Genomic DNA, 27,888 nt, shown 5'->3' with positions numbered 1-27,888 from the left:
AAATATATATATATATATACATATATATACACACACACCCCCTAATAGTTCACACTCTCTTTGTGTCCTGGGCTCCTCTCCTTGCAGAAGGCACTAAGGTAAATACCAAGACTGTTAAAGCCAAGCAGAGCAAACCAATAGGCCTAGTTTGCATCAGTTTGACATGGTACAGTATATGACACCAAAACATAATTACACACACACACACACCCACACCCAAAAGCACACACACACACACACACGCACACTAGCTTAATGGTTAAAGCGTTGGGCTTTCAATTTGAGGGTCCCGGGTGTGTATGTGTGTGTGCCTGAAATCTGACTGAATGATACAGGAAACGAATGATGAGTGCCAAGTGGCAGCCGTCAGTCGGCTCTACCCAGGTAGGCAGCCTGTTGTGCAAATGACCCGTGTTTGTAAAGCGCTTAGAGCTTGGTCTCCAACAGAGGATAGGCACCATAGAAGTATCCATTTCAATCAAACAAACAAACAAAACAAAAAAACACAAACAATACAAACAACAACATTCATTGTATGTATACATACATACACACACATATATTCATATATATCATATGCACACATACACATACATACACACATACATAAATGCACACACATACATATCATACATAATATATACCTACATATATATATACACCACATAAGTAATAATATTCATAATAAAAAGGTACTAATTCATGTAATTGCACGAAGTTTGAGGGTGGTTCGGAGGGGGGAGGGGGTGGGGGTGGGTGGTTGGGGGGGGGGGGATGAGGGGGGCAAAGGAGATAAGGGGTGGGTGGGTGGTGGTGGTGGAGGACTAGGGTGGATAGGGAAATATATTAAAGGGAACGGGGTGACGAAGTCGAGCGGGGAAAGAGATGGGCAGCAGAAACGTGGTAATTATTAATGTTAATATACACATGGGTGCATAAATATACTCCAGAAGAATGACAAATGTAAGATAAAAGCATCAGACTATAAATACTGTTCAGATATAAAAACAAGTTTTATGCAGTAGTGTAAAATGTAGTCAATATTTAAAATGACCAATGAAAAACCACACAAACAATATACTATTTCTTTCTGACACTCTTTCCTCTCCTCACACAGCCTTTGGTATACTCTTTTCATCACACAACATGGTCACACATGCACAATCATATGCATACACTCACATGCACACACACACACACATGACCTTCACATCTATAGACTAATAATAAAACTTTAAAAGTAAAATCATTTCAACAGCATAAATGCAAAATCTCCATGTCAGTGTATGAGTAAAATATAAATCAAAAGTATTGTCACATCTCAGTTATCACATTTTTTCTGATAGTTTGTGCATCTCTTCTTGATTTCAGTCCATAAAACTAAAGATAGTTCCAAGATTGTACATCCAGTAGTTTTCACAAGGGAAAAGTCTCTCATAACTGTCCACACTCTCAACTGGGATGAATCCAGAAAAGAGAGTTCTGAATCCTCAGGATGATCACATTCAAACACATGGGGAGCAACACTACACAGTACACTTTCTCACTTTCTTCAGTTCCACATTGATTTGTCGTTTCTGCAGCGTGCTATAATGTTCTTTGTAGAACCTACATGTGTACTATTTATTGTGATGATGATGGTGTGCATAGAGGGGGATGGTGTGCAGGGAGGGGGTGGCTGGATACGGAGTGCAAGTTGAAATCTGTAATTGTTTTGTTTTTACCTGATCAGTTTTATTTTTACCTTAATTTTACTCACTCATCACTGGTTGCTATTGAACCAGCGTGTAATATTTTCATTTCTGTGCCGTTGCCAGAAGAAACTGTTTTTACAGTGAAAAGTTGCTGCTTTCAAAAACACACGTTTTAACCCTTTCACTGCCAAACTCGCATTTATGCAATAACTAGGTAGAGGTCCCATGTCACCGAAGGGTGACCAGATCATGGTTATCCATGAACCTACTGCTCTTTAGGTTTGGTGGTAGGATACGCCATATTTTCTACACAACACTGGGGGAATTCCCAGCTATTCTTAGAGTTAGACACCATATTTTCTGTGTTTATAACACAAGGGTATTTGGCACTCTAAATTGACTGGTGGTGAAAGGGTTAAAGACAAACAGAGCCTTCTGTTGTTGATATATATATATACACATACACACACATACATACATATACATGTTGTTTTTTAAACAACAGATTAAAAAAGGAACTGAAATATCTTTTGAGTAAATAACTATTCTCCTTTTGAGTAAACAACTACTTTTTTTTTTAAAGTCCACTAATCAGCTCTTATGTTTTAGTATTCTCTTACTGTCTTGTCTTTGAACAAAACAACAATCTGTAAAAATACAAGAAAGCAAAATCAATTAAAATTTGTCTTACACTTACAAGTAAAACAAAAGAAACTTTTAGTGTTGGTAAAAAAATTGTTGGGGTAGTTTTTGGTACAGATACTTCAGATAATAGTACTCTGGTGATATATTCTTTAATTTATAAATTCACTTTATTGTGCTAACACTGAAATATAAAAAAGTACCATTAACTTTTACTTCTTAATAACAATAACACTGTAACAGTTAATATTTGCAGAACTTGATGTGAAACTTTCAGTTTTTACTTACTGAGATTTTTATGAGGTCTTGAAAAGACTTTTTTTCCCCCTTTTTTTTTTTAACAAAAACAGCCAAACTACAAAGTATTAGGCTACCAAACATTAAAAACTTAAAGCAACGTGATCATAAGTAGAATTTAATAAATATGATTATGATGGCACGTAATTCATAAAAACAGAAAATATGTTTAATTCTAAACACATGAAAAAACAACACCCACAGTTGCCAATACTACTGTCATGCGAATCGCATCAAATCTCGGCGGGGGAGGATAATCCTTAAGGGGGAAGCTAAGTGCGTGGCGTCTTTGAAAAAACCGTTTTAAAACCGGTGTAGGCCTAATGTCAGCGACCTACCATCATCGCCAATATGGCACCGGAGCACAGCAGCTTGTCTTTCTTCTTCTGTCGTGCAGCACACTCTGAGCGCGGGTGGATTGTCAGTATCGTCGCCAGCATTTTCTGCACCTTCTTCATCCTCTTTTGCATTCAATCGTTTTTGCTTGCTTCCTGTGTAGTAAAGAGTGTCGTTCAAAAACACGAAGGTCTGGCTTCGTTTTCGGACGGACCTCTTGTCTTCTTTCTTACAGTCCTTTGGAAATTTGCCATGTTGAAGATAGTATTTTACAGCAATCAGGTTGTTGCGGCCTTTATAATCTGCTACACCACCCTCCATACTGCCTTAATGCACTAGTTTTTTTAAACAAAATTAAAAACTTGAAGAAAAATGAGTGTAAAATTCCACGGTCTCATTTAGGTGTCGATGCAACAAAGGCCACCATGTTGCAAGAACCCGGATAAGAAGCGCTTTTATAGTTCGGTTTTCTTCGGGCTTTTCCGTTTGTTTCCGGATGTGGCCAATTTACATTAGTGTGTCATGTGTTGACACGGCGAAGACCGAATCCCACGAACAGTAATTGAATGACTTAGGCTTGGTTTGAATTTAAACTGTGAACGTGTCGGCACAGTATGAACCCCACTAACATTAACACGATGATAAGCATCAGTGTAATAACAAGTATTAATTAGGATGAGACGATAATTAAACCGAGTCCCGTGCACAGTATGCACTTCCAGTAGCCGAACACATAAAAGAACCTACGGCAATTAAAGGGTTGTCCCCAGCAAAAACTTTGTTGTAGAATCCATTTTTATAGTGAAACAAATATACTTGCAGACAGAAACAAAAAGAAGAAAAAGTAATGGATGTCGCTACAATGTGGCGAAGTGCTCTCTCAGCCGTGGAGCAGCAGGAATTCAACACATGAAGAGAAAATGAATGTATCTGTATCTGTAGAATACGTCGCTGTCGCCAACATCTATGGCATTATCGCGACGGGTGGGGGTGTGCGCAGCTTAGCAGGTTCACTGTTGAGATGTTATTAGTCTTTTAAAGCTCTCAAGAGTTGGTGCTCTTACGATGTTTTCTTCCAGGTGGTTCCAGTCTCTTACTGTTCTAACAAAGAATGACTGTTTGTATTGCTCTGTCTGGCATCTGCTGACTTAGAATGTTCTCGTGTTGTTTCGTATATAATCAGAGATCGCACTAGTGGTATCGTACTGGTCGCCAGATTTTCGTGGCCTTATGAGTCGTCCTGGTTTGCCGGTGTGGAGTTATATACTCAGATGGTATGACCGGTACCAACCCCTCAACCGTGCCGTGCCACCTCAGTTGTAGAGGAAGATGAGGCGTAGATAATGTCTGCGCTGTTGGAGTGCTGGCAGTTGCAGAGTGTGAAGCATCAGTCTTGGTGAGTGAGCCGGGTGTTCTGGATTTATAATCGCCGGCCGGTTATGAACCGGGCAGATAGGCGCTGCACTTTTTCAAGTTTGAGGTAGGGACTCCATATGATAGAGCCATACTCGAGGGCTGGTCTGATGAGAGATAGATAGTTAGGCATTCTTCTTGCATTGGAGGAGGCAGAAACGCAGGGTGCTGTGCCGGTGCTTTCTAATTGCAGGTGTGGGCAATGTGGGTGCTCCATTTCAGGTCATCGGAGAGTTGAATACTTAGGTAGGGGTTTGTGTGGACGTGCTGGAGGGGAGTGTTGCATAAGGAGTAAATATAGTTGGTTGACTGCTGTATACTGAGGATGTAGCACTTGTTGGGGTTAAACTTCATACCCCAGTCAGTGGCCCAGGTTTCGAGTTGATTGAGGTCCTCTTGAAGCTGAATGTGATCTTGTAGGGAGTTGATCTGGCGGTAAAGGAGGCAGTCGTCAGCAAACAGGCGTACCTGGGATTTGACTCTGTCCGGGAGCCGAGGTCGTTGATGTGGCACAGGAGGAAGAGCCTGGCGAGCCCAACACTGTTCCTTGAGGTACTCCGGAATCCACCGGCGAGGTTTCTTCGGATGTGACGCCCCGTCTATCACGACGGCCATCTTCCTGCGCTGGAGAAAGTTTGATAACCAGGTGTGGACGGAGAGGACCTCTAATTCCATACTCGTGCAGTTTGTGAAGGAGACGTTTGTGGGGGACGGTGTCGAATGCTTTAGAAAAGTTTAAAATGGCGACATTCACTTCAGTGGTGTTTCTGGTCGAAAGAGTTCAGGAGGGCATGTGTGGTCAGAAGGAGTCAGTTGGGTCTCGCAAGAGAATCCGCTGCGGAAGCCGTGGTTGAGAGTGGTCAGGGTGTTGACACGGTAAAAAGTAATGCAATACAACACAATACAATACAATAACAGTAGTGGTTGTAGCAGTGGACGAACATTTTCACAACGTCAAAAGAAATTATTGATTTATTGTGATAAAGTTCTGAATAAAGAAAATAAAGAATAAACTTGGCCAACTCAAGTTCCGATTTTTAATAGGAAGAGTCACATCATGAAAGCAAAACAATATGAACAAATGAAAATAAAAAGCGAACTGCAAAACATTGCCTTTACCATTATTTTTGCCAAGATTCGGACAGCACAGACACGATCGAGAATTAAGTATGAGGCTCTAATAAACAGAAAAGTCCGGGGAGAAACCTCCAGTCTGAAACTCTGCCGGCCTAGTCTCAGTTTGCGTCTTGGGAAAGACAAAATTAACTGTCAGACAACATCAACTCAGTGATGACCACACTCACCGTGTACATGATAGTCAGTTATCACATGACCAAGCAGACATCATTTTGGAACAAGCAGACAAACATGGTGAATTTTACAATTGAAGAAACTGAACATACACACACACCGTCGGCCGCACACCGTGGCACACACATACCCACACGCGCGCGCGCGCGCGCGCGCATGCGGCACACACACAAACACACGCACACACACACTGACACACATGCACGGCACACACACACACACACACACACACACACACGGCCGGCACACACACAAACACACACACGCGCGCGCGCGCGGCACACACACACACACACACACACACGGCCGGCACACACACAAACACACACACACACACACACACACACACACCGACACGCACACACACACATACGCACACTGACACACCACGGTGGCGCATACACACGCACACACGCACGGCACACACACACACGCGCGCGCGCGCACACACACACACACACGCACACACACACACACACACACACACAGACACACACACACACACACACACACACACACACACACACACACACACACACACACACACACACACACACACACACTTTTTTAATGACACACACGTGTCATCAAAGACGTAACGTGGTTGTACTAAGGAGAACACAACACTAGAAAAAATATGAACAAGTTCATACAATGTAAAGGAACAGTGACAGATCGAGTCAAAAGCACTCATTAATTGAGGATGAAATCAGTGGTGAAATGATTAATTAACTAGTTTGTGGAAAGCTTGAAAGATGCAGTTTCCTTTCATCAGTCACATTGCCAACCAACAGGCACTGACAGGGAACCTAGCTGCTCCATGATATAAACAGTAATCACATTCTTTCACAAGACATTCACCTAGAGAAGGCCTTAGTCGTACGTAATTTAAAAGTCAGTGCTCTTCCTGGACTTCTCCTGCGCATTCAGCACCATCCAGCCCCATTTGATGATGTCAAAGATGAAATACAAATGAATGTGAATCCTCACCTCATGTAGATATTTTTCAGTTTTCTCACGGACAGGCCTCAACGCGTCAAGATATCCAGTGCCATCGACCCCTGGTCTCCTGAAATAAAAGACCAACACGGGAGCTCTTCAGGGCTGTGCTTTCACCAGCCTTGTTTACAATGTACACATCGGGCTGTAGATACGAAGAAGATCGAGGATATACTGCAGGTCAGGTTCTCTGACAACACTTCTCCAGCAGGAATGATTGCGGATGAAGAGGAGAGCTTCTACAGGGACTCGATCTGTGAGTAGGATGGTCCGCTTGTGTGGCGACAACTATGATTTGTGCCTCAATGTCAGCAAAACCAAGCTCATAATCGACTTCAAGAAGAAACGGACACCGTTCACTCCTATTTCTATTAGGGGTGAAGTGGTTGAAGTCGTCGAAGAATTAGGAAAACTCACTTATTTCAGTTTATGCTCAATGTGGCCTCCATCTTCCTCCACGACTAAACGAAGCCGTTTCTCCAAGCAGAAATACCTTTACGTATTTCTTCCATCGATATCTCCTCCCATGACATAATTGTCCTGTCCTTTAATGCTTGCTCGGTCAATTTGTCTCTCACTCCCTGGTAAACTTTCTCCTTCAGAGTCCCATATGACATAATCCATTGGGTTACAGTCGGGACTTTGTGGAGGCCATTCATCTTTCTTGATGAATTCTGGTGTAGCCTCCTCCAGATGGGCCTGGGTTAACCTACTTGTGTGTGAAGGTGCCCCATCTTGCTGAAACACGTAATTGTTTCTAGGATAAAGGCGCCTGCAATCCGGGAGAAGATTGTCATCCAATAACTGAATGTAGCTTTCACTATTAACCTTGGCTCTATCAGTGTCAATAAAATGAATGTTTGTTTTTCCTTTCCAGGATACTCCAGCTGAAACCATTATCAGTTATTTATTAATTTTTTTCCAATTATATATATATATATATATATATATATATATATATATATATATATTTCCCATTTATTATTTTACTTTCTTGTTCATATGTCCCTAACACTAACAGTCTCCTCCACCCCTTTCCCTCACTCCTGCCCTCTCACCCCCCGCCCACTTTTCCCCTTTCCCCTCACCCTTCCCTTTCAGAGCCCTTTCTTTCCTTCACACACTCACACTTACAGTTCTACTCACCCTTCTTTGTTTTTTGTGTCCTTTCCTGCGACTTGTCATCACTTTACTCTCTCCCTCTCTGTCTGTATCTTTCTGTCTGTCACTCACTCATTTCATTTGCATGACGGAAGAGCCTGTGTCTCGATACGTCGCCTCTTTTATCCCACGTAAGTCGACTTTTACCAAGATTCTTTTAGTCCATCTCCCACTGTTTTACGTCGACATCGTGCAGTCACAACCCTTTTATCACCTGAAACCATTATCTTTTTTTGAAAATCTAGAAGTCTAATGATAGAGGTGAGATGGCTGAATTTCTCGTTTCCGTTTCCCACAAACGCGATCGTTTTGGCGATTTTTAGCTATCTCTAACGTGAAGTCTTTCTCGTCTGTGAAAATGATCCTTTTCACATCAGTGGCCGAGTAGCGGTCATTCAAGTTACGGCAGCGAGTTTTTCTTTTCCCTCTAACATTTTGGTCCCTCCTTGATACCTGTATCCTCTTGAAGGGCTCCAGCTCCAGTTCTTTCGCCATTCTTTGCACAGACCAGAAGACTTGGTCGCTTGTAAATGGCTTGCAACTTCTCTAAGAGATTTGTGGGTCCCTGGGTTCTCCTCCTGGGATTGAATCAGTCCTCAACACCGTCCTTGTTCTCCTCCGAACATGCAGTCTTGGGGTCTCTCACTGCCAATTTTACGTGCTACTGACCCTGTAGTGCGTATTTTAGCGATAAATCTATTTACAGTGACATGACTCCACCCCTTGCCTGGAAATTCTTTTATTATCCTTCTTCCACACCAGCCTTTCTTCTTGAAACACTTTTCAATGGTAACCTTATCACTTTCACTCAAAGGCATGGTTGATCCTTCCACTGAAACTGAAACTTTGGACAGAACTGATTTTGGATACAGACGACAATAAAAACATCAATAGACTTAACACCTCGACAGGCTACTTTTAGACTGACACTGACTGACAGATACCAACGCCTGGCAGCTGGCATGAACATGATGAAGGTCACATTGCACAGCTCTGATACTGGATTTGTTCACATGCTGTTTTGATTTTGACAATACTCGCATAATCTGCGTCCGAACTTTTGGGTACTTTGCAGACTTGTTGATGATACCCTAAGGTTACTGTATGAAAATGTTTAATAAATTCGGTTTCTCTTTCACTGAGAAAATACTTGTCAACAAAAGCGGTTCACTATTTTTGGGACACCCGATATACACACAGGCACGTTCCAATATTCCGTTGTTCCCACAATACAGACATGTATACACACACACACGCGCGCGCGCGCGCCGCGCACAAGTCATAGCCCCAACGACGCACAACCCCAAAAGCCCCACCACATCCACACACACATAAACAAATACACACATGTATTTGCTCGCATGTGCACAGAGCTCTCCTGACACATGCGTACACTCACACACTCGCGCGCACACACACGCACGCATGCACACACACACACATGTTGCCATTGATTGGCCGCAAGAGGGGTGGAAAAAGATCTCTAATGCCAGGAACGTGTTGCACAGTCTTTGTTTTTGGAAAAGCCCAGAGAGACTGTTCCGTTTTGAGGAAATTTGCGCAATGCTGGTTTGGAAATGATGCTAATATTCATTTGATTTGCAAAGCAACGTGCTTTGCATTTCATGCTAGACTTACGACCGCTCCCTCTCTCTATCTTTCTTTGAGGCGATCGATGGTGTGATGGCCTTGTAGATATACCTGTTCTCTTTACTGGGTATTCTTTAACTTTTCTGAGGATTTCCGATTTCCCCACATGTAGACCGCTCGTTGTTGTTGCGTTTCCAGCAAGCCTGTCAGCTCACTCACTGATTTCCCTCAACGCCTGCACCCCAGGCAGTGTGACCAAGTTTTTGAATCTGGAGGTTGTGCATTGCCTCATGCCACTCTGGGCTTCCCATTTCACTTTCAATTTTTCGTATGAGGTTCATTGAGTCCGTCAGAATCATGGCATGTCGGTTTCCAGGCATATGAACAGATGATAGCCACTGGAGAGCATGTGTCACAGCTTTAACCTCCATCGTTAGGTTGGAGGTTGTGACTTTGTAGGCAGCGTTCCCTTCCCTAAATGTTTATCCATTTTGTTTTGCAGTGAATCCTCAACTGGATAACTGTATTGGTATTTGGTGACTGAGCCATCTGTGCATATGATGATGTCCTGTTCTTTACTGTTTCTTTCTATGAGTAGCTTCACTTCTGCATCAGTTTTGCCTTTTGGCCATTCCCGACAATGTCTTGAAAAGATTGAGGTTTTCAGGGTTTTCCTCCCATTCTTTTGTTTCGTTCAGGTCTTGTAGTCGGCATACAAGCCGGATTGTGTCTTCTGCTTGCCCCATCCATGATTTTCCCCCTACTGACCTAGACACCGGCTGCTTTTTGGTTTCTTGACTGCATCATGCAGTGGGTTTGAGGGTTTTCTGAGGCTCTGAAGTAGGTCTTAACCTGTTCTAACTCGTTTCTGGCCTGCACTGAAGGAAGGTCAAGAAGGTATCGCATGGTTTCCATAGGTGTGTCTTTTGTTGTTCCAAGGATCAGCCTCATTACTTCATTTTGAACTCTTTCTAATTTTAGGAGGCTGCTTTGAGACGGCATTGTTAGCCCAAGTCCGTAGTCGATCACACTGAGAACGAATGATTGATGCAGCCGGAAGAGGTGGCGTTGTTCGATACCTTTGGCTGCCATTGCCTTTAAGACTGAAAGGCCCTTTTTGCATTTGAGAACAATATTTTCAGTATATTTTCTGAAGGTCAAACTGTATTCCTAGGTAGTGTAGGCGTTCGGTTTTCTCGATCTGAATTCCGTTGAATGACACAGCTGGTGGTGATTACAACACCACTGCAATGGTGAAGAGGTGCCAGCAATGTCTTCACTTCTTAAAGAAACTGCGATCCTTCCGAGACAATCCAACCATCTTGCAGATGTTTTATATTAGCACAGTGCAGAGCGTTACAACTTATAACATTTTATGCTTTTTTTTAACAGCCTCAGAGAGGTGGATGCTGGCAGGCTGACCAAGCTCATCCGCACAGCAAGGGGTGTGATCGGGTCTGACTGGTCTCGGGACACTTTATGAAAAGAAACCGCATCCCTTGCATTACGAACTGAGGGCCCACAAGTTTGAAAGGGACCAACACACCAGGAAGCTGCTGAGCAAAAGGGCAAAGACTGACAGACTTCTCAAATCCTTTCTTCCCAGTGCCATCAGACAGCTCAACAAAGCAGCGGTCAGTCAGTGACAGATCAGAAATATGTGTAAGCGTTTACAGTGGATGTGTGGACGTGCGGTGAAGTCTTTTTTAAACATCACAATATTGACTGTTATTTGATGTGCTGCTGCCGTTGTTGTTGTTAGCGTGTGTGTGTGTGTGTATATATATATATGTATGTATATATACAGAGAGAGAGGGGGTGGGGGGTAGACTAAAAGGATCTTGGTAAAAGTTAAGACTTACATAAAAGAGGTAACAAATCGAGCAACAGACTCTCCTTCAGACAAATTAAATGAGTGAGTGACAGACAGAAGCACACACATACACACACACACAGACACACAGCAGTTCAGGAAAGAAAAGGGATGGGAAGAAGTCGCAGGAGAGGACACAAGAACCAAAGGAGAGTGAGTATAATTGTGAGTGTGAAGGAAAGAAGAAGGGGGGGGGGGGGGAGCAGAAAAAGCATAACCACAAGAATACTAAGGAGAAAACACACAATACACGGACAAATAGCAAATAACCACATATAAATAATGCTTCCACAATTATGTGTGTGTCTTTGTGCATGTTTGTGTGTGTGTGTGTGCACGAGCGTGTATGAGCGCGCGCGCGCGTGTGTGACAAACTGGTGTTGTGTCACAATGAAACACAAAAGATACTGGCCATTGCGAGGACAACCGTTTTTTTCTCTCCTCCTCTTGTAAACATCTTAGGCATCCTGAAGCATAAATGGTCGCAAATGTTTAAGTGCATAAGTTCAGAAGATTGCGTCACTTTCACTTCGTCTGCACAATTTTGTGTTCTCCGGTGTTTTTGCATCACACCAAAGTGAATCCAATGCTTGACCTAGACAATGTTTCGTTCTTACTCTCGATGTACGTCTGCTGGAGACATACTAAAAAATGTACTGCTTTAAGTAAAGATTGAAGCAGAATTAAGTTATTGCTTTGTCTTGTTCTTCATTAAATGCTGATACAATATTTTGTTCTCTAATGAAGGCTGGAGCACAGCCATGTCAACACAAGGTCCTGTTGTCCAGTGAAGGTTGCAGCTCAGCCCTGTGAATACATTTTTTCCCCTCCAGCATTGCGGCACACCCATGGCAATATCCTCCAGTGAAGATTAAAACACACCTGTCCTAATGTATTGCCTAGTTTTTCACATGTGCTACAGCAGACCTATGTTAGTACTGTCCTGGCTTTATGCTCCAGTGTGGGGAGGAGCCTGCCTGGACACAGTGAACTCTGTGGTCAGACAGTAGGGGGAAATTTGGGAACACCCTGCTGGTACTGGACACTCGGAGGCGTGTACCAGTCACCCTCAGAGCCGCTCTGCCACCTGCTCCGCCATCATATTTCTGAAATAATGGCAAACAAATTCCGCTCTTTTGAACATACAGCTTATCTGGTGTTGTGGCACAGGAGAACATATTAAAGCCCTTCATGCAGATCGTTTCACAGAGACCCTGATGCCTTATGAGGTTAGCTTCTACAAGACCTGGCAATAATGTTCACACGTTAGACTAAAAACAGGTTTCAGAAAGGTGACTGCTTTAAGTAGACCTGTAATCTGGATGATTTGCAATAAATCTCGAGCAAAAATCCGAAATGTGGAATCGTTATTTGCACGGTTGACATTGTGAGGCATTATCTCTCTCTCTCTATGTTATATCCATATATTTTAGCTGACATCGGCACATCTTCTAATGGTTCAGTGGTTTGGCAAACTTGCTCACAGGTGACATGATTGATAATATAACAGTCTGACTGTTTTGTACATTGCGTTAACACCTCATTCCAATGCAGGATTTGGAAATTCCTTTCAAAATCTGCTGTGTAATGCAGCTTGAAGAAGACCTTGAAACCTGCACAATTTTAACCAAACAGCAAGAGGTCCAAGGGATAACCGGATCGAAATCCCAGTCATGGATCACAAGTAAAACCTTGGAGGTGTGCAACAATTTTCATGTCCCTTCAGTAATATTGTCAGTCCATTGTTTTTCTTTCAGCCTTCCTCTGGTCTCCATCCCTCAACTGTTCCTTTGTGGATCATTTAAGCAAGACGACCATAAACTGGATCTTGTGACTCGCCCTTACCAATGCACCAAACACATATATGTATACACACACGCACACACTTACAAGTTCGCCACTGATGACTGATGTCAGCAGATCATCAAATGCTTCAATTTCATGCTTGATGGTTCAGCGAGTTCCTAAGTGATATGATCAGAGTATCTACTGTTTAGTTCCTTGTGATAACACCTCATTCCCATACATGATTTGGAAATTTCTTTCAAAATCTGCTGTGTAAGGCAGCTTGAAGATCTTGAAGCCAGTGCAATTTAAACCAAATTGTGACCAAATAATGACAGAGGTTCTAGATAATCTTATGGAAATCCCAGTCATGGATCACAAGCATTATCTTGGAACTGGATATGTGTAACACTAGGAAGGAACCAAAATCACACACACACACAAAACCCTGAGAAGAGAAAGTTCTATAAACAAGCGATCTGTCAAGAAAATGAGGCCATAAGTGAAAGCTGGGTTGAACAACAGTGTGGAGACACTGAGAAAAAAACACAAAAGAAAGCTTTTAAGATTGAAAAAAGACATGAACAAACAGAAACACGGTAAAGTCAGCACCATTCAGGAACAAAGATGGCATCCGTTTCACAAAAGAAAAAACAACAAAATATATAAGGGTGGACTAAGTGCTGCTTTGAACTCTACAACATAGTGCAAGTTCCTAGTGTGCTAACAGAGTACAATTCCTCAAATGAGGATAAGTTTGAAATACTCTGTGAGGGTTGCTGCAGCAGGGAAATCACTGAAAATAATGCAGCAAGACTGTAGGCACTGACAACATCCCTGCAGAACTCTTGAAACATGGCGAAATGCAGTAACTGATAACAGACAATGGAAAACTATCAGTGTTGGCTGCCATGGAAATGCACATCAGAGGACATTCTGTACTGCTTCCAATTAACTTGGGTGGTGTTTTTCAGATTCAACATTTGCAGAACACCTACTGTGTCCCAAGTGATGACAATAATCACTTAGTTATGGAACAAGAGTGAGTTAAATCAGTTTGTGTCCAGAGTGGTGACAGTAAAGAGCATGAAGGGTCTTATTTTGCAGCTAATTTTCTTTATTTCATGACCATCCAGATTTTTCAGTCATTATCAAAACATAAGGTGTGTCTGCTGTTTCATACATGCTCCAAACTACCGCATTATCACACATGCAGACAAACTCCAAACTGCTGAGGTATTAATACTTTTATTGTAATTTCACCACAGATACAAGAGCGCAGGTTAAAGAGTCAAAGGGTTAACAATCTGAAAAGTGGTAAGCAATCCCAACCTTGCATCTTGTTCTCAAGCACAAATTATGGAAGCAGAAATATCCAATTTTACCATAATGCACATATACTGCTAACACATTGGATAGCAAGTTTTATCCCATGCCTAATAAGCCAGAAAACATTTCTAATTCCACTACCCTAAAGCAAGTTGCAAGCTAATGTAAATGGAGTACAAAATCTGAAAATGTTATGAAATATAAAAGGCTTTCACAAATCTACAAATTATTTAAGTGGGGGTAAATGTGATAATAAAGGTGATGTTACAATTGCTGAGGAAAAAAAATATAAGGTGATATAAACAGGTGGGCGGAGGGGGGGTTGTAACAAATGACAATGGACATGCTTTTTAATATTGATGACAAAGAAGAGGCACTACGATGGTGAAACAATAAATGAGTAATGCACTTAATAATAATATCCAAAGTTTTACAAATACAAATTGGTAAGGGTGAGAAAATTTGATCATATAAGTCATTCTTGAAGACATAAGCAAATTACAAACATCCAGATTTATGCAGAGGTATAAAAACAACAACAAAAGGAAACCAAAACCAACACCAAAAACGTCTTTAACGATCATTATATTAGCAGCAATTCCCAATATTTCAACTGAACTTGGAGGAAAACAGAGAAACAAAGCATGAGTAACCTGAAACTGTCTTACTGGTTAAATCTCTTGTCTCGAAAGGTATCATGATATTTCATGATGAAATTTGCAACTGAAGTCATAAAACTTGAAACACTTCTAAGCATTGATTTGGCACAGAAACTGACTGGAGGGAAAGTATCTAAAACTGGGGGTGGGTGGGCGAGAAAGGGCGGGAGACTTCAATGGACAGTCTGGTTTCTCTTCTGGAAAATTTGTACTTTTAAATTTGTGCAATCTTTAAAAATGAAACAGAATATTGTTCATCACACTGAAAGACAAGTAACAACTGCATGTGAGTGTGTGTGTGTGTGTGTGTGTGTGTGTGCACAAACATCTGTGTGTTAGGGAAAAAAAGGGGGGAGGGGAGGGAGAGAGAGAGAGAGAGAGAGAGAGAGAGAGAGAGAGAGAGAGAGAGAGAGAGAGAGAGTGGTTAATAGAGACAGGGAGGCATAACACCACCAATCAGAAAAAAAATACAATCTCACCCCTCCTCAAAAAACAGCACAACGAAAAAAACCCTTAAAAAAAAAAAAAAAAAAAACTAAAAAAGTGCTAAGCCATCCTCCTGGACAGGATAAGATGTAGTCATCATTGTGACTTTCACAAAATCAATCAAAAGAACTGCACACAGGGCACAGAGTTCACACCACAATGACAACTGCTAGACATACACAGAGGAAGACAATGAAAAAGAAGATTTTTCTTATCAAGATATGGATTCACATGTATTCAGACTGTGTGTGGTGCCTGCTGTCCTGACTCTCATATGACACCACCTGTCTTTACTGATGATCCGCTAAAACTTCACTTCAACTTCCCTTTGTGCCTCACTCAACTGTCATCTCCAGGCATTTTTTTGAAAGGATGATGTTTAGCAATTTTTGTTATGACTGACATTTTGACGTGTTCTCTTCAGCAAAGAACTTGGGGAGATTCTCACTGAAGCTAAAGCTCTAGTTGCCCAAAACTGATGATGATGATGTGTGCAAAAGCAAACTAAATCAGCAGCCCATGGAAAAGAAAATTGGGTTTCTGCCAACAAGTCTATGAAAAAAAAAATGAAAAAAAGAAAAAAGAAAAAAAGAAAAAGAAATGCTGATCTGCCAATCCTCCCTCCCCATTTCCATTGATTGGGCGGAGGTTTGAAAGCCGAAGGATGGGAAAAGGCTGAAAACCCTTGTTTATCCACTTCTTAACCTTGTAGAAAAATATGAAAACATGTTCTCTTCCAAGTGTAAGTCAAACTCAAGTCTACAAGTTATGAGCTGCTGCTATTTTGCAACCTCAAGAAGCAAACACATCTTCCCTTCCTTCAGGTGCCTTTGTGCGGGTCAGTAAACATTGCAAAGGAATAATTCATCGTCTGTTTTTAATGTCGATGAGGAATTCATAACACAAATGGCAGCAAAGATTGGTCACAGCCAACACAGTCTGATATGGACAGAAGAACTTCCAGAAGTTCAAGAAACTGGACCAAAGAACTTCCAAAAGATGAAAGCACAGTCACGATAAATTGTGGCACACTTAATTTAATAATAACATGAAAAAGTGTTCATGATCAAATAATTTACATAAAATTTTATCATCTGCTGACAGTTGAAAGATAAACCCCTTTCAGATGTAAATGTAAGTCATAACTCATATGTATCACAAAAGGAAACAAACAAAAAAAAGAATAAGCAAATCATGCTGACACATGTGCAGATTTCCATGTTATCAAGCTGAATTAACAACATAACATTCATTCCAAACATATCCTAGAGGATTCAGACATTACAGTGCAACTAATTCAAGGTGCTTCAATGACCTAACAATATACAAGTATACAAAACTAATCCTGATTCTGATGTAAAGTGGACCTTTTCACTGCAATATCACATACACTTTGAACAGCCTAGTATCTTAGTTTTTAGGTCCTTTCTCACACAACTACTTTTTATGGTGGTTTTCACATCTGTCATTGAGAAGTTTCTTTATATTGTATAAGCTGACATGAGCATCTTCAAAGGAAATTTCTTAATCTAGCCTTTGTGAGTACCTGGTACCTTTCTTGTTTTCTTGCATGTGCATATTTTATGAGCAAGCATCAATTTTAAATATTCAACATATCTGTTGTAACTAACACCAACAATCCTTGATGTATCATTCTGTAAGAAAAAGAAAAATAAGGAGAAAAAAGCATGAAATTGTAAGTTTGATGAAACAGTAAATCTGAAGACATTGTCAGAAAGTTCATTTTTTTCTTGATTGGTAAAAGTTATGGAAATATGGAAAAAAACAACCCCCCCCCCATCCACCCCCTCCAAAAAAACAACACTAGCACCTCCACATGTGTCTGCAGACCAATAATAACATGCAACTAGGTCAATGCTATCAGAATTGGATGACAGACAGGAGAAAAGAAAAAGAAAAAAAGGACTATAAAAGAAATCAACCAACACTGGAAAAATCCTTTAAACAAACAATAGCATGATATATTTTTTAGATCAAAATCCACAATTATTTCACATTTGAACTCACCTCTCTTTTAACTGTTCCAAAGAAGTCCTGATTTTCCATTCTTTAAATTTTTCTTTTTCTTGTAATTATTTCTACCTCAGTATCTTAGAAAAGTTATCCAACTTTGAAAAGATTTAGTATTATCAAGTCACAGGCACAGGAAAGTAAACGCTTATCAAAAGAGGACATATCCTCAAGAATGGATAAAAAAATACATCTCAGGTCCAGCTGGCAGCATCATATCTCTTATCTCCCAGTGTTTAAACTGTTAACAGCCTCTGAAGAGGTAGGCAAAAAGTCAAAACAATGGAATATCAACAAAAGACATCATTCAAAGTCTTTCTTGATTGACAATGACCATTCCCATTCATGGTGGACAGTCTTGTCGTCATCCACAAACTTGCTCTTCACCTTGTAATCCCCTCTACTGATCATACCTTTAGGGGCTTCTTGTACTGGTGTTTTGTAAATATGTGGTTCCTTTTGGGGACCATAGGATCCAACCATCATTGACTCTTTGTGAACTGGAAACAGAAAGGTAATAGAATCAATGACTTACATTTGGTATGCACTTTATCACCTACCGATTTAAGCGCTAAAACCAAGGCTTCATATGTCCTTGCTCACATGCCCCTAACACACAGGCACTCACACTATTTGGACACAATGTATCTGCTTCTATGCTTGATCAAATGGGGTAAAATCATTTATTCAGCAACAGAACTGATACAAGGAAAAAACAAACAAGTCTTTAAAATTCAGTTTCAGATTCATGAATCCTGTGATGTCTTTCAGAACAAAGTTGATAGTATTTGCTGAGTCCTTGATAATCATTCTGACTGCAGTTTATAAATTTAGTTGCATTATCAATGTATGTTTCTAATCTTACAGAAATTTGGTCTGACCAATTCAATAATTTCATTTCGACAGCCTCTGCCATAAAATCATCACAGAAAATATTTAATCAAAAATCAACTTTCAGTTATCAATCAACAGTAACCACCCCCAATAAAAAAAAAGTGAATTTTTTCCTTCCTGTGAGTGAGATTCTTGTAATATGCACAGAAATTTCCATGTATGGATGCAACAAATATGGCTAACAAGGAAATTTAGGCCAAGGCTGTAAACAGACATTTTTCAAGAGCTGTATCAAGCAATGGGTTCAGAGTTATGCTGCTGATGTTCACTTACCTCTAATGCCTTTCCTGGAAACAACCTGATGATATCTCAGACCTGCCACAATATCTCTCTGGACGTAGAATGTGATTTGGACTTTGTATTCACATCCCTCCTTCAGGCAAATCTTGTCGTTTATTATTTCTTCAGCTGGCTCTGGAAATAAAGATACAAATATAAATTACACTGTGTTCACATTTCACACAGTCATCTGAGAAACAAACTTTCAGCGTTGCTGTATTTCAGTGACCTCTCTTTCCCTCGTGATATGTGATCTTTCTCTGTAATCCTTTTCAATTCTTATATTCACTTTCTGTGTGCAAAGACTGGAAATATTAAGTTTACTCTGTGTTCCTACACACACACTGGATCAGGAATTTGGCAATGTCTGAATGAATTGTAAGACACCTAAATGCTTACTGGATGCTAATAATAACATTTATTTCCACGGTCAAATGCAACCGATCAATGCAAATTTACTTTGTGTGCATGCGCACAACACAGTGATTTCTGTCAAAAATGGTATACTTCAGAGTGGACACAGCATCAAAAAGAATGTCTATGACTGGAGAGACAATCTTCTGTCTTTAAAGGCATGTGACTGGCATCAGGATCTAGGTTTTTAACTCCGTAGTTAAGTACCATCTTTTTCTGGGTCACCTAGTTTACATTACATCTACAACAAAATTGTCTCTGTTTGACTTCTTCAAACAAGTCATGTAGGATGAGCAGCTCATTTCTATGTAATGTATATGACATCCTGGATCGATTTTAGATATTAATTTCTCATCCCAGATTATTTTGTAAAGTCCAAACTTCTCCCCAAACTACTGCTGTTTCCTGGACAAAGATTTATGTTGTGATTCCAAACCGAGACCATGAATAAGGTCAACTTATCTCCATTAAAGCAGAACTGAAGGTAGGAATCTGGCACTAGTTAATAATAAATGTTTTGTTTGCAATTATATGCATTTTTACAATTTCTGAACCAAACTTTGAATAGAACCCCCACCCACCCACCACCCCCACATACAGACAGTCACATACAGACAGTCTGTACTGAAGGGTAACAGAGAAAACTAGCAGTACAGAGTCAGTAAACTAGCAGTAGAGTCAGTGACTGATAATATCGCAGTACAAAGTCAGTGACTGATAATAGAGTCAGTGACTGATAACATCTACCTACAAAAATGGCTTGTAAATTATACATAGATAACTCAGAAACATACACACATTAAATGTGTTGATAAATAAAAGTAATCTACAAGGATGTATCTGAAACAGATGAGCTTGACAGACCGAACTTAATCATGCATAAGTCTTGAAGTAAGAAAACGAAATGCACATTATTACAATCACATGGAAAAGCCAAAACAAAAATGCTAATTTAAGTAAAATCATACCAAATATTTGGAATTACAAGGCAAGTGAGTAACTTATTCTGTTATGATAATATTGCTCACTTAAATTAAATAGAAGACTATCTTATAAAATATTTCAGCTATCAAAATTAAAACAATTTCAATTTCTCAATAATAACACTAAAAGAAAAAATTCCAATGAAGATAGAGTCTAAGCAGTTCAGTGCTGGAGAATTTTGTATTAAAAAAAAAAGTACTCTACCCTTGCCAGGGATCTTTTCAGAAATCAGGGGTAATAAATAAATTTAAAAAAAAGGCACAAAAGTACAGTGCAGAATGAAAATAAATGTTTTTGTGAAGGAAAATGGATGTGGATTCTAAATCTGGACATTTTCCCCAATTATTTTGATTCTAGGTTAACTATTCTGGCACTTCCAAGTGAAGATAATAATTTCCATACACTAAAAAGTCTGTGTTCTACCTCCACAGAATGACACCCAGAAAGAAAACAAAATACAGCTGGAAATAACGTGCTTATTGTCCGATATATATACACATGTAAAATAAAATAAAACTGCTGATTAGTTTATGATAACCACCACAACTGTTGTAGTCATGTACGTGATTAAATGGAATCACGACAAACGTGGTTTTGATCATGATAAAATGTCAATTAAGTCTCCGAGAGCGAGCCATCAAACTTTTTATTGTATTTTATTTTATTTCTTATTTATTATTATTTATTTTTTTTTTACACCTAAGAGCATCTCCTTTTAGAGGAGAGAGCGCTTTGATGGTATTCCCTTCTTCCTGGTTGTAACCGATCAGACAAAAAGGGTCACGGTTAAGTTTGTGTAATTAAAGTGTCTGCTGTGCATCCGATTTGTCTCCTCTCTAAATAACTCCGTCAACTGATCGGTGACAAATGGCATGAAACAGTAAAAAACACGTGATTCCCATCTATCGTCTGTCAACCCTGTTTTTCAAGAAAATTATGGATGATTGGCTATTGCCATTCCCGACCATTGATCATTGTGAAAAGAGTTATTTCACAGCTGGGCCACACCCAAATTGCCCAGCCCTGTCTGACCTTTGACCAACTGTCTTACACCACTCCCGTACCTCTCCACCCCCCTTCTCAAATTATGTGAAAGTGCTGTGCCTTCACTGTGAGTCAAGGTCACTTGTTCAGAAATGATGTCTGATTGGATAGATGGACTGAAGAAAGAGTCAGATGTTCTTGGCAGTTTCGTCACTGTCGTCATCAACTTAAGTTCAAACGAATCATACGACACACATCCATCCCCCATCATTTTACTTGTACATAATCATCAGCACAGCTTGCAAAGCTGTGTAAATTTGCTGGGACCACAGTCTTTACCTGACGAAGTGTCCAATGCCTTTTTGGCATGTGAGTTAAAGTTTACTTAAACCCTCTTCAGGTGTGCGCTCTAAGTGGTGCAGTTAGTAAATAATTATTGAGAAAAAAGGGATCCTCCACCTGATGAACGCTCACTTAAAATGTTAAACAGTATGTTTATAATCCAGACAATTTGAACTAACCACTCAGAGTCTGTTTATTTTCACTGTACCAGACTCCAATGTAGGAAAAATTGAAACAGATGTAGGGCATCAGTGGACGTCTCATAGGCACTGTGAAAACACTTTTTGCAGAACGTAAGCTTATGTCTTATGGGCACTCAACTGGCTAATATCAAAGTAAGCCAGCTTCTGAAAACACTTTTTTTGTTGTTGACTTACCTGTAAAGAAACAAACTTACTTGTCAGGTCCAATGCTATATCATCTCTGTCATCAACAAGGATAGACAGCTTCTGTACAATCACATTCCTTTTATCGTCTGGAACTGCAACCACAGATAAGGACTGGATCAAGCTGAGAAAAAAAGTTGTTAAAAAAGAAGAGAAGAAGAAGAAGAAGAAGAAGAAGAAGAAAAAACAACTAAAAGCTCCTATTATATTTTGACACGTAATATTTTAAACATTAAAAACAACAGAACACTGAAATAGATAAGGGAAACTAAAACATTGTAATATCTTATCCAGTAAGAAAAAAACAAGAACAATGAAATAATCAGATACTGGAAGAGGAGTAAAATCTTAATATTTTATACTTCAAAATTAAAATCAGCAGAGACACTGCAATAGGTAAGCAGGACAACTTCAACAGCAGATTTTTAAAAATGTGTGTAAGAGCAAGGCAAGGGCGTCAAATGGATGGGGGGGAAGCCAAAAAGTAAAAGAAAAAAGATTAACTCACAAGGAACTTCATGAGTGGCACCGCCACCCAGCAACATCTGTTTATATCTGACCAAACTCTCGTCATCCTGATCTTGGTTGACAATTTCGTCAAGAGTCTTGGGAGCTGGTGCCTTGTAGCCTGGCGTTCCAGCTTCGTCATCATCATCATCTGCTACAGCCTGAGCTGCTACTTGTTCCTCTACCTGTTCTGCCATGTCTGACTGTCAAGACACAAGTTACTGATTAGAAGAATGAAAACAAGAGAGGCAAGGCCTTCAAGACTCACTTGTGATACACTTTGAAAAAAAGAAGATTTAATCGTTGAAATGTGTTCTGTATTTGTTATTACAAAGCTTTGGTTGGGTTAAAAAAAAAAAAAAAAGAAGAAAAAAGAAAAGAAAAAAGAGAAGGTCTGAGCGCAGATTTGAACCTGGCATGTGCAGGTGGGAAGAAATTGTCTTACTGCACTGTTGCAGATCCATGAATAATGTTCAAAAATTAACATTTAAGCATGCTTTTTTTAAGGGTGATAAATTAATTGTGGTATTCTAAGTGACAACGCTGTTTAAATCATATCATTTTGGTGTATCTTGGGCATTTAAAAATTCTTTAAGGGCAATTAAGAATTGTTTAAAGTCTGTGATAAAGGAAACATGGCTATCGCCACAATCACACTGCAACATTTAGCTGTTTTTCTCTGGATCTACATAGATGTATAAGTTTAGTTATACCCGCCGGGAAAAGTACGACATAGTCAATTCAGTTTCTTTTATGTTCATTTTAGTTAATTGAGTATCCACTTCAAAAGATTCATATGCAGTAAACAAGTCGATTATGTAGTCCGTGTCACTGTATCATATGTATGTGTTCTGTCCAGAATTTGTATTTCTTTCCATTTAATTGTGAATGTAGAAAATCGCCAATGCTACTGCAACTTGGAAGCAGTTATATGGTGTTTTTGGAAACCCGGAAATGGCCTCAACGAAATAAACTGTTGATGATACGGGAAAAAACAGCTTAATTCGGGAGACTTACAAACTCTTATTGGTATGAGTCTATGACTGTGAAGATATCTTCCCCCTATGATTTCTAAGCCAAATTTGGTATTGATGGAGTATTTCCAGAGAAAATGGCAATGCTAAAGTTTACCACAGACACACACACAGACAACCGAACACCGGGTTAAAACATAGGCTCACTTTGTTTACACAAGTCAAAAAACATACCTTGTTTACACAAGTGAGTCAATGAAGACAAAACCAAATTCAGTATTACTGTTAACTGATAATAATAGATTAGCAAACAAGCAGGGAGGGCAGTGAGCAAGGGAGATGAACGGAGGGATGGTGGAGGATCGGGTAAAGATAGAAAGTGAGTGAGTGAAAGTGACTGAGAGACAGACGGCAACCGAGTAAGAAAGACTGCAAGAGAGAAAAAAAAACCACCCCCCCCCCACCCCACCCCCCAAAAATCATAACAACCAAAACCAAAGTTGAGAGATCTTTGTAACTGTACTTTTGAGACGTTTCAACCACAAATAAATCCAAGTAAATTCACCTGACAGACTCTCCTTCCATTGAGTTCAAACTGGGAAGACCATGTTATCATGGTTCCCTCTCTAATCTAATCCTGAATCAGTGAATGTAAGGATCTTTTATGGATCTCTAATATAAATCTATCTGTAACCACTTATACAAACCTATTTCCATGTTCACCTGCAGTTGCCAAATCAAGTCTGGAATAACACTTGACAGTGATTTTCATTATATGGCAGGCTTTGATTTTTTCCTGCACCATCTGGACCAAGTGGCCTTACTCCAAAGCAGTTTATCAAGTATCTCTATGACACAGCAGACAGATACACACACATACACACTTGTGCCAGTTGCTAATGCTATTCAACATAAGCAGTATACAGTCCACTGCTGATAAGAACAGAGCCAGACTGAGAAGGTATACCCACTGGAAAGATGACTACCATGAACTCTGCCTCCAGCTCAAGTCTGTATGAATTTGTCAACGGCCAAGACTTTGACCTCAGTTACCCACACACACTTGGACAGAGCAGAAACTGAAAACCCTGGCGAGTATGGAAGTATGGCATCTGCAATGCAAATGTGTTGTTCAGTTGCCAACCTTGTGTGTGTGAGTGTGTGCAATCCTGCGCTCAAAGATTTCCCAGGTGTGCCCGGGTAAACACAGAAATACAATGGAAAAAAAGGAGAAAAGAACAAAAAGAACAGGGTAATATTCCTAACAACAATATAAAACAAAACTTCAATCAATATCACACTGAAAATACTTCTTCAAAATAAAACGCTAAAATGTCATAACTGGAGAAATCCCTGTAGTCCAAGTGTGAAATATCTCCAATGCTTAAAACTCTTACTTCAAATTACGCATCACAGATGAAACATGCTTAACAATGCAACAGGTAACAGCTCTAAGAACCCCTTAATACAAAAAAACAACAACAACAATCTTGATCAACAGGTTGTAAACAAGTGGTTTTATCAATAACGCCAAGACCAGCTGTCATAATGAAAAACTGAAATAAAACAAGCTTCAACATTGATTATGACAAGATGACATTTTGTTGCTTTCAGATGACAGCATTGAAGGGTGTGGCCTGTATTCCTGATTCTCAGCCTGAAGGTGAAAATGCCAGCACATCTAATTTGTAAGCTAAACTGAGTATATGAACTGTAATAGTTTTGCAATGTCATATGAACTGTAATAGAGTTTTGCAATGTGCAACTATTACCAGAATTACTGTAAAAAAAACAACACCAAAACCCCCACAACAACAACAACAACAGAAAACAGGTACTCCAAATATTCAACATAATTTATAATTCATCCTGGATGTGGTCAGTCTTCCAGATAAAGCAGCTGGTTGGTCAGATCTTTCTTGGTGAACGAGAGTTCTGTTAATCAGTTATGGCATAATTAATTTGATAATTCAACTTTATAAGACTTGAAGAACTCACTATCTCTTTCACTCTGTGTGCATGTTCAACCTTTTATGCCTATGTGTTAAGGGAAATGAATGAGCTGACAGACTTGCTGGCAACACAACGAGTGGTCTACTCTACATTTACGAATGGAGATCCTCAGAAAATTCAAATAATACAAAAAAGAACAGGTACAAGGCCATCACACCATCAATCACCTCAAAGAAAGAGGTAGAGAGAGGGAGTGGCCGTAAGTCTAGCATGCCTGCAGATCAAACAAATATTGGCATCATTTCCAAACCCACATTGTGCAAATTTCTTCAAAACGGAACAGTCTCTCTGGGCTTTTCCAAATGCAAAAGACTGAGCAACATACTCCTGGCATCAGAGATCTTTTCCCACCCCTTGAGGCCAGTCAGTGGCAGCCTGTGTGTGTGTGTGTGTGTGTGCGCGCGCGCGAATGTGTAAGTGTACATGTGTCAGGAGAGCTCTGTGCACGTGCGCTTATGTGTGTGTGTGTGTGTGTACAGAGGATGAGGTGTGTGTGTATGCATGTTTGTATTGCTGGAGCAATGGAATATTGGACAATGCGGGTGTGCATACATATGTGTAATACATGTGTGTGTGTGGTGGGGGTGGGGGGTAAGTGTATGTGCTTGTATTTATGAGAGAGAGAGAGAGAGAGAGAGAGAGAGAGAGAGAGAGAGAGAGAGAGTGTGTGTGTGTGTGTGTGTGTGTGTGTATGTGTTTGCTGTGGAAGGTGTGATACATAGCCTAGAAATGAGTGTGTAGGGGAGGGGAGGTGCAGGACAATTTGGGAGATGGTATGTGTGTGTGTGTGTGTGTGTGTGTGCGCGCGCGCGTGCTGGGCTCGTGTATCTTTATGGGTATTTGTACTTTAATATCCGTGAAACAGTATGTTTGTTGCATATCTGTTAATGTTATGCATGTGTATGTGTGTGTATGTGTGTGTTTTACATTTATTTGCTTATTTATTATCATTATTATCTTATTTTCTTTTTATTCATTTATTATCATTATTATATTTTCTTATTCTTTTTTTTTTCTTCATATTTACATATTCATTTACTTCTTTATTTTTGTGTGTGTCTTTTCTCAAGGCCTGACTAAGCGCATTGGGTTATGCTACTGGTCAGGCATCTTCTTGGCAGATGTGGTGTACCGTATATGGATTTGTCCAAATGCAGTGATGCCTCCTTGAGCTACTAACACTGGAGTGATGGCCTAAAGGTAACGCGTCCGCCTAGAAGCAAGAGAATCTGAGTGCACTGGTTCGAATCTCAGCAGAGTTGCCAGTATTTTCTCCCCCTCCACTAGACCTTGAGAGGTGGTTTGGATGCTAGTCATTCAGATGAGAAAATAAACAGAGTTCCTGTGTACAGCATGCACTTAGCGTTATGTAAAAGAACCTATGGCAACAAAAGGGTTGTCCCTGGAAAAATTCTGTAGAAAAATCTGCTTTGATAGGAAAACATTAAAAAAAACAAAACTGCGGGCAGGCAAAAGTTAAAAAAAAAAAAAAAAAAAAAAAAAAAAAAAAAAAAAGGAAAGGGTGGCGCTCTCAGTGTAGCAATATGCTCTATCTGGGGGAGAGCAGCTCAAATTTCACACAGAAAAATCTGGTGTGACAAAAAAGAGTAATACAATACAATACAGATAGTGATACTGTAAGAAACAAGTAGTGTTTGTTAGTTATATTCAATTCATGCATTCATTACTTCCTTGTCATCTGCTGGCCACTTGTTTCCGTTTACAACAGTTCCGTTTTCTCTTCCTTATAAATCATCATTTTTAAAAGAAAATTTGTGTTCAACAGTTAAGTTCAATCTCATTACTTATGAAAAAAATTCTTCTGTGTAGATCCACTCCTCTTACATGACGTCGAAACGGTCTTAAATAATGCTGCACACTCAATTGACTAATGTATCTAATAATGACACATTTTCGTGTGTTTTAGTTTTTGATAGGAACTTCGCCAACTTTAATAAAAGTTTTTAAAAGACTAAAAAAAAAGGATTGAAAAGTCCCTTTTCTTTCTCTCGACTATGCTTCAGAAATGCGCATTACTAAGCACTGCGTCCAGAAAACGACTACAAAGAGGAAGGAATAACAAGCCGGATAAAAAAGAAACCTACGAAGCACTTGTCACGGAAGCGCTTTCACCTGGGAGTGGGGTGCATTCAACTTTAAACTTTTCTGGAGTGGCACAATGCCAGCGGGTATGATATAGACCTGAGTTTATAGCAAAACACCCAAAAGTAAGATAATATCTTAACACACATTCTAAATCTTTGAAATAAACAACACTATCCTATAGACCTACCTTGAAATTTGAGGTGAGAAGCACTTGCAGCGGCGGACTCCTCAGACGATGGCGGATTAAATGCCTAGCGTTCACTCTTCCGGTATGCGCGGAAGAAATCATACTAATTTAGTGCCGAACTAATATTCTGAAACTTTTTAATTGCTCTAGCATATGCCGAATGTCTATTAAATCTAACATGACTCCGATTTCATTACATATTTTTGACTGAT

At 39.9% G+C, this 27,888-nt stretch overlaps 2 protein-coding genes across 2 annotated transcripts in view; both read right to left on the bottom strand.

Moving 5' to 3' along the window:
- The window catches only part of LOC143290611 (uncharacterized), an 80,366-nt gene extending 76,968 nt beyond the window's left edge, over positions 1 to 3,398 (bottom strand). Inside the window, exon 1 of the mRNA XM_076600214.1 lies at positions 2,972 to 3,398. Coding sequence (XP_076456329.1) covers positions 2,972 to 3,290 — 319 coding nt within the window. The 5' untranslated portion in view covers positions 3,291 to 3,398. The remainder of the gene's footprint in view (positions 1 to 2,971) is intronic.
- A 10,935-nt stretch (positions 3,399 to 14,333) lies between these two features.
- LOC143299949 (rho GDP-dissociation inhibitor 1-like) lies at positions 14,334 to 27,751 on the bottom strand. Its single transcript, XM_076613532.1, has 5 exons — positions 27,677 to 27,751; positions 22,398 to 22,599; positions 21,901 to 21,984; positions 18,774 to 18,914; positions 14,334 to 18,106 (listed from the first exon to the last, which is right to left on the bottom strand). The coding sequence occupies exons 2-5, from the start codon at positions 22,591 to 22,593 to the stop codon at positions 17,910 to 17,912; spliced, it is 618 nt and encodes a 205-aa protein (XP_076469647.1). The 5' UTR covers positions 22,594 to 22,599; positions 27,677 to 27,751; the 3' UTR covers positions 14,334 to 17,909.
- Between the last annotated feature and the right edge of the window lie 137 nt (positions 27,752 to 27,888).

Source organism: Babylonia areolata, chromosome 1 (assembly GCF_041734735.1).
Source record: "Babylonia areolata isolate BAREFJ2019XMU chromosome 1, ASM4173473v1, whole genome shotgun sequence".
Taxonomy (NCBI): Eukaryota; Metazoa; Mollusca; class Gastropoda; order Neogastropoda; family Buccinidae; genus Babylonia; species Babylonia areolata.
This window is presented reverse-complemented; position numbering and strand designations above follow the sequence as displayed.